This window comes from Vicia villosa, linkage group LG5 (assembly GCF_029867415.1).
Source record: "Vicia villosa cultivar HV-30 ecotype Madison, WI linkage group LG5, Vvil1.0, whole genome shotgun sequence".
NCBI lineage: Eukaryota > Viridiplantae > Streptophyta > Magnoliopsida > Fabales > Fabaceae > Vicia > Vicia villosa.
The window spans coordinates 58,460,693-58,468,333 of NC_081184.1; the positions used below are offsets into that span (position 1 = coordinate 58,460,693).

The 7,641-nt window shown below is 33.5% G+C and overlaps 1 protein-coding gene across 1 annotated transcript; it reads left to right on the forward strand.

Annotated features, from left to right (window-relative positions):
- The first annotated feature begins 780 nt into the window (after nt 1–780).
- Nucleotides 781–3,177, forward strand: LOC131601685 (E3 ubiquitin-protein ligase RMA1H1-like). The gene is made up of 2 exons (XM_058873553.1): nt 781–979; nt 2,265–3,177. The coding sequence occupies exon 2, from the start codon at nt 2,287–2,289 to the stop codon at nt 2,983–2,985; it is 699 nt and encodes a 232-aa protein (XP_058729536.1). The 5' UTR covers nt 781–979; nt 2,265–2,286; the 3' UTR covers nt 2,986–3,177.
- Nucleotides 3,178–7,641: the final 4,464 nt, after the last annotated feature.

The window sequence follows — 7,641 nt, forward strand, 5'->3', positions numbered from 1 at the left end:
CACCGTGACCACAACCTCTCCGTCTTCAATCCCGCAACGCCTTCTCCTCAACCCCTTCAGTTCGCGGTCTCCTCTTTACATCGTCATCATCATCTTTTTTTCACCGTCAACGATTCTAATATCCTGACACAAATCCATAGAGATTCAAGTATTCTTCTCCTTTCCTACGAAATCAAGAGAAACGAAGAAGAAGAAGAAGAAAATCTGAATCTGAAGTGTGATAAGGAAGAGAGAGTGTGTAAAGTTTTGGAGATAAATGAGAGAGAAAAGAAAGTGACATTGATGTTCTGTGTTGGGAGAAGAGAATTGAAGAAATGATATTGAGAATAGGAAAGGAGCATTGAGAATAGGAAAGGCAGCCAACAGTTAATCTTTCCAATGACCCAAGCACTCATGATTTTACGTATCTCAAAACAGACCAATTTTATTTCATTTAAATTAAAAATATAATATAATAATATAATTATATTAATAATTGAAACTTTCCTCTTTTAGCAACGTATCAATATAATAAAAAGGCTGAGAATCGATGTGAGCTTGCCATGTGTTAGACTTGCCAATTTACTCATCTTGCTTTTTTCTATTGTATGATTCCAACCTATATAACTGAATTGAATAGCATCCATGACAGGGCCATTTCAAATAAATAAAAAAATAAAGAATATGATGAAAAGGAAAGACTCTCAACTTAGCCCCAATTGTTGAATTCTTCAAAGAAAGGTTATTTAATGATAGAATTGTTTATTATTATAAAAAAAGAAATTAAATGGTGTTGTCTGCTGTCTTTTACTTATTTCCCTCCCTCCCTTCTACTAAACGCAACTTCCTTCTTTCCCATCTTCCATTCCGTCGTCTCTTGTCTTTCTCTTCAACTTGTTTCCATTTAACATCCTCAAACCTCTTTCACTTTTAATTTCATCATTCAAACTTGTCAATATCAACAATTTCCCTTCCTTTCTTCACTCACTCATCTCTATCTGTAAGTATTCAACTCTTATTTTTTACCACCTCGCTAAACTCTTAATACATATTTGAATTTAATGCTTCAATATTTTGTGTTTCTTCTGAATTTCTGTGGAAAGGGGCCTGTGATGTGATTAACTAACCATGTTTCAATGTTCATTATTAAAGATTGAATCTTCTTTCCTCCTACAATAGATCTGGAACCAATTTTTGTCTCTATTTATGTAAATTTGATTTCCTAAATGGTGCTGCTACATATCACTAATTACTTTCTTTTGTTTAATCACTTCCGTTTTTGTGAATTTCTAACTGTAAATTCTCTTTTCAATCTGTCAAATAAACTTGACTTTGGTATTTAGCCTCTGTTTTGTTTAATTGAATTTGTAGTGTTTTATAAATATGAAATGACAACAAAAAAATATTTAATTAATTTTAGTTAAGATTACATGGAGTAATTATGAGAAAAAAAAAAAAAGAAGCTTGAAGCTAGTTGAATTAGATTATCAAAATAATGGTTATTAAAGAGTATATTTTATAAGCTAAAAAATAGTCCTGTGGCACAGAGCCTTAATGTGTGTAACTGTAATAGCTAGCAAAATTTGTTGCAACTGTTATCTAAAAATACTTGTAGGGTAGTCATGGGCTCTTGTAGTCATTACTATGAAGTTAGTTCTATCTAACAACTCAGTGAAAAGTTGAATCTGTTGATTATTTTCAATTTTTGTTCTTTTCTTATGGAAAAGTTGATTCTTGTGATGTGTGCAAGAGTGGTTACCACAACTTGAACTTATCTCCTCTAGCCAAATTCCTACCCCACCTTAACCACCACCGTAAGCTATATTATTTATGACTAACTATCTTAAAATAATATGGTCATGTAAGACCCTTTTAATTTAAGTTTCAAGGTCAATTAACATCACAGCTTCAACTTATAAACATTGCTTATTTTGAATGAATAGCTAATCAGGTAACAATTCCTGTCATAATTTGTAGTAAATGAAAATACTGTACTTGATTTGTTAGTTTGAGATCTATATTTGTCATGACCTGCACAAATTAATTTCATGACTGTATATTTGATTCCTGCAATGCTTAAAATCGACATCAAGTTGGTCCACGGCGTGAACTCACTTAAATTGCTATACCAAACCATCTTTCTCAAACAATTTGTACTAATGCTTAATATCTAAATTATCTTTAGTGATTTATATGATCTAAACTGTTAACCCTAACTAAACTTTGTTTATGAAAAATGATCTAATTTGTTGCCATTTATCCAATATTTTTCTTATGCATTTCAGGTCGGTGTACCTGTAAAAGAAAATGGCGTTAGATCAATACATGTCCCAAAACAATTCCTTTGAAGATAAACCGTCTTTGAAAACCTGGAATACCACCACAGATTCTAATAGAAATGCATCTGCTGGCTTTGACTGCAACATCTGCTTAGAGTGTGTGCAAGATCCAGTAGTCACGTTTTGTGGTCACCTTTACTGCTGGCCTTGCATTTACAAATGGATTCATATGCAAACAAGTATCTCTTCCGAATATGAGGAGAAGCAGAAGCCACAATGTCCAGTATGCAAATCAGAACTGTCTCAATCCTCGCTAGTTCCATTATACGGCCGTGGCCAATCCACGACAGCTTGTCAAGCTGGGAATGATGTACCTCAAAGACCTTTGGGTCCCAGATCATATAATACTACAACTGTTTCACAACCTACTTATCAAAGTTATTATCAACCTCGACAGTTCAACTCAATTCCTAGCAGTTACCCTTCACCCATGTTTAGCACAAGTGGTTCGTCATTGGACAACTCATTTGGAATCTTCGGTGAAATGATATACGCGAGGGTGTTCGGTAACCAGATGGAAAACATGTATACATATCGTAATTCGTATAGTTTTCAAGGGAACAATAATCCAAGGGTTAGAAGACATTTAATGCAAGTTGATAAATCACTAAGCAGAATCTTTTTTTTCCTCCTTTGCTGCTTAGTTATGTGTCTTCTCTTATTCTGAATAATATTTCATTTTCATATTTAGTAACAGTATGTACATGTATGTATCCTTGTATAGATTGTATTCAGTATTCTGATTCAGCTTGAGAATTTATGGTGACATGTGTAATTGTCAGTGTGATATAAGAGTACACGAAATATATGTTTGTAACTTTGTATAAACTATAATTGGTATTTTATTTTTTCCCTTTCAGCTTGTTAGGTACATTGTTCTAACGACAAAAACAAAAGGAGAATAAAGACAAATTTGTTTTGGCAAAAAGAATCAAGACAAGTTGTTGATTTATGCCATTACATATTTTATTAAGATTTGTTATAAAATACTTAGATTTAGGATAGCTTTGTTTATTGGTAAAGGCAAGGCAGCACTGAGAAGCTATGCCTTATCCACTGCAAGAGATAGGACAAGCTTGTGGTCCATATAATAAAATGTGTCAACTTCAATCCATGTGCTGGAAACAAAGTATTTAGGAGTGTATTGTATTAGGATTTTAGTACATTTTTTAAAATTATTTTGATATTCCATGGGTCCATGTTATTGGATTTTAGTGATTCTTTGATTTTTGGTGTCATTTCAAAATGATTAAATTTAACTTAGATATTATACTTCATACATTTCTATCATTTTAACAATTCTTCATTTTTATATCCAAACAATAAATTTTGTGCAAATCATTTTAAATTTCCTCAAAACATTACACTACCTCATTAAAATGCTTCATCCAAACACACTCTTAGGGATTAGGAGAAAGAACAAACTAGTATACCGCCTGAGTCGTCATCCTTTTCACTTTTTAACAGAAAAAGGAAGAATGATGATGGTGTTTGCTCTTTTGGTCCTCTTGTTGAGGTAGAGACCATCGTTTCAGAGGTGAAGGTGATTTCGGACGTGCTGGTGTTGCCATGGTCGGCTTTAGTTAGAGCTCATTTATCACATGCAATTTCTTTTTTCTCATTTTTTATTATTGACCAAATGATTTCAAATACAAGAGGAGTGAATTGTGTTGGTTAAAAATTTAAGTCCAATTACATATTTTTTTTATTTGTAAAAATATTTAAGTTAATTTTATTAATTAAACATAAATTAAGAAGTGAAATAGATGAAAGAAAGAATGAAAAAAGAGATGGAGCGGAAGAAATAAGACGTAATAAAAATACTGTGATGAAAGATAAAGAGATAAGGGAAAGAGAACATGCACTAGAGATTTATACACTTCAGCCAAACCACTTTGTCTACTCTGTCTCCAACGGTCTTGTTTTGAGAGTTCCACTAGAGATGTGAGTTTTTCACATGTTATTGTTAGGGGCAATTTTGAGGGAGTACGTTACTTGGGACACACTTTTAAGAGAGACACACCACATATCTGTCATACCCTAATTTTTTACCAACACTTTTCATTCATCCAAACAATATCCCACTCGTATTTCGCATGTGTTCATGGTTTGAATCGTTGCATTTCGCGTGTTTCTCGTAAAAAAATATATGTATATAATTAGTATATGTTCCATAATTTATCTCTAACTTGTATTTCATTTTAATTTTATAAAAAATATCAAAAAAATAGGGGTTTTATTTCTTAGTTTAATTCTATTTAAAAAAAATTTAAAAAAAATGTTTAGTTTTAGGTTTTAGTTTAAATTTTGTTTATTTATTATTATTTTATTTATTTTAGTTTAGATTAATCTTTTTTTATTAATCAAAAATATATAACAACAAAAAAGAGAGTTTTTATTAGTCTAGGCCCATTTTGATGGGAAGTCCATTTCACAAAAAAATAATACAAAAAATAAGAACAAAGTTTGTCTTCTTCACATTTCTGCATCTGATGTCCAAACCTTGCTCTGCTCCATACAGTGCTGCAGCAACAAGCTAAAACAATCACCAATTTGTTCATGACAAACCTGCACAAAGAAAACAACAAGATCAGTTAACTATATTTGTTCAAATTCACCAAACTTTTCCCCCAAAACCTATGGCATTCCATCTATAAAATAAACACATTCACACAGCAAGAGGGAGGAGAAACCACTGAGAAAAAAAATCAATAGTGAAATTTTGCAAGAAAATCTCCAGAGAATTTCTTCCCCCAAGCTCCTTTTTAAAATCTCCACGACCTTCACTCCGTCCAATCTTCAGTCAAATCTTCCATTCAAACTCTGCTCAAGCAGACTTCATTCATAAACCATCACACCAAAAACCCTTGCAAAATTCTCTCATCCAAACTCACGGCCAATACTAAACCTTCAGCTCACTATCATCATCTGAAACCAACCTTTCACCATTCAACACACTCATCCTCACCATCACTCACCACATCTCAAACCTAACAACAAGACACATTAAGCACAACAGAACCAACACATCAAAACCGACCATCACCGCGACGCAACTTGGAACCTTCAACGAACAACAACAACAACGTATAACGGAAGGAGCAGAAGAGGCGGGGATAGCAAAAAGAACAGTGAGTTTATCTTGAAGCAGTTGACAGATTCATCGCGTTTCGGTTGGTTTTCGATTACTACGAATTGTTGATTGCGATATTACTGTTGTTTATTTGTTGTTGATGATGAAGGAGTGAAAAAAACTTAAAAATGGGGGATTGAATAAGGGTTGTTTCTAAAAATGGCAAATAAAAAATAATCACAGTTATTTTTATCCTGGTTCGTTGTTAACCAAACTACTCCAGTCCACCCCTGATAGAGTGATTTACCTCAACTGAGGATTTAATCCACTAATCAATCTTGATTACAATGGTTTTCCACTTAGACAACTTCTAAGTCTTCTAGAGTATACAGATCACAACTTGATCACTATAGGAAATTCCTTTTACAAAGATGCAAAAAATATTACAAGAGTTTAATGTGCTTATTAATAAGCTATAATCACCAAGTGATTTTTCTCTCAAGATTAAGATCTAAACACTCACTAAGATATTACAAGTTGTGAGGTTGAAGGTGAAGTTCTTTCATGTTTTTGTGTGATAGCGTTTTGGCAGCGTAAGGTTACTTCAAGCAAGAGTTGTTTTTCGCTTCAGCATCAAAACTTCCTTATATAGGCAGTGAGAAATGTGATCGTTGAGTAGCATCTAATGCTTTGCGTGAATAGTACACTGCTGCATTTAATGTTTCACTCTTTTGTCGACTACCTCAAGCCATGCTTCAACTGCTTTTGCTGACTTTGCCTTTTGTAGCTTCTAACGTTCCTTTTGTCAGTCTGACAAATTTGACGTTGTAGCCTTTTCAACTTGTACTTGCTTCTGGACTCACACTATTAGAATAACGTTTGAATATCAGAGTCTTCAGCATTGGTGCAGATGCAACTTCAGTCATCAGACTTTGGAAGTGCTTTGGATCGTGATACCATTAGATCTCAGAGCCTTGCTTCTGACTGCCATCTTCTGATGCCTTCCAGATCATGTTCTGATTTTCTCAAGACCATCTTTTGATGTCTTCCAGACCATGTTCTGACGAAGTCATCTAGATCTTCTGGGTCAGAGCTTCTGAATGTTGATTTTGTGCATACTCTCTTAGACTTTTCATGAAATGGAAAACGTGAATAATTAGAGTATCACATTGTCTTATACAAAATTCATATATAACGTTATCATCAAAACTAGAAATATTGATCAGAACATTTCATGTTCTAACAATCTCCCCCTTTTTGATGATGACAAAAACATACAGAATTGATATGAATTTGTATCCAGAATATCACATGAAAAAGACAATACACAGATATAGCATAAAAGCATATTAATCAGAGTGTGTGAATATGTCTCCCCTTGAGATTAACAATCTCCCCCTGAAATTAATACTAGAAGAATTTATAAATAAAAGACTTCCCTGAGTATTTTCCATTTCAGAAGAGACTTTCACGTTGAACTTTAATCTTCATATGATCCAGAGCTTTCTTTCAGAGCTTCCATTGGACAGCTTCAAAGCTTTGAATCTTTCTTTAGAGCACTTAGCTTATCAGAGCGTCAAGATAGCTTACTTCAGATTTTGTATCAGAGCTTTAAATTCTTGTATCAGAGCATAGCTTGCTTCAGATCTTGTAAATTCTTGTATTAGAACATTAAGCTTTGTTTGCTTCAAATACGTTTCTCCCCTTTTTGAGCTTGTTCAGATTATCATATTCCTGTAAAATTATCAGAGATAAAAAAATTTTCTATTTTTGTTAGGAATGTTGAAACTTAAGCCCAACAACTGATATAATAAATCAATTCAAATAACACGTTTCTCCCCCTTTTTGCCATAACATCAAAAAGCATAAAAGGTTCAGATGAAAGACACACAGAGTGAAGAAATAAATTTTCAATGATAACCAGAGGGAAGAGTACAATCAGATGAAAAAAAAAACAAAATAGATGCAAGAAAATAAGAAAACTACTAAAACATAAGACTCAGACTAAGACTGCGTAAGCTTAGAGGCTAAGGCTGCCAGAAGATTCTTGATCTCAGCGGTGTCTTCTGCTTACTTCTTTGAAGATTCTTCATATCTTTGCATCCAAGTTTTGAATTCAGCATTGGTGTCATCCTGCTTGTCCACACGTCTGAACACAAAAGCTTGATTCTGCTGAAGTTCCTTCAGAGTTTCCAACAATACAGACGTTGAAGGGACATCAGGAGGAGCAACAAGATTTTCCTCAACAGC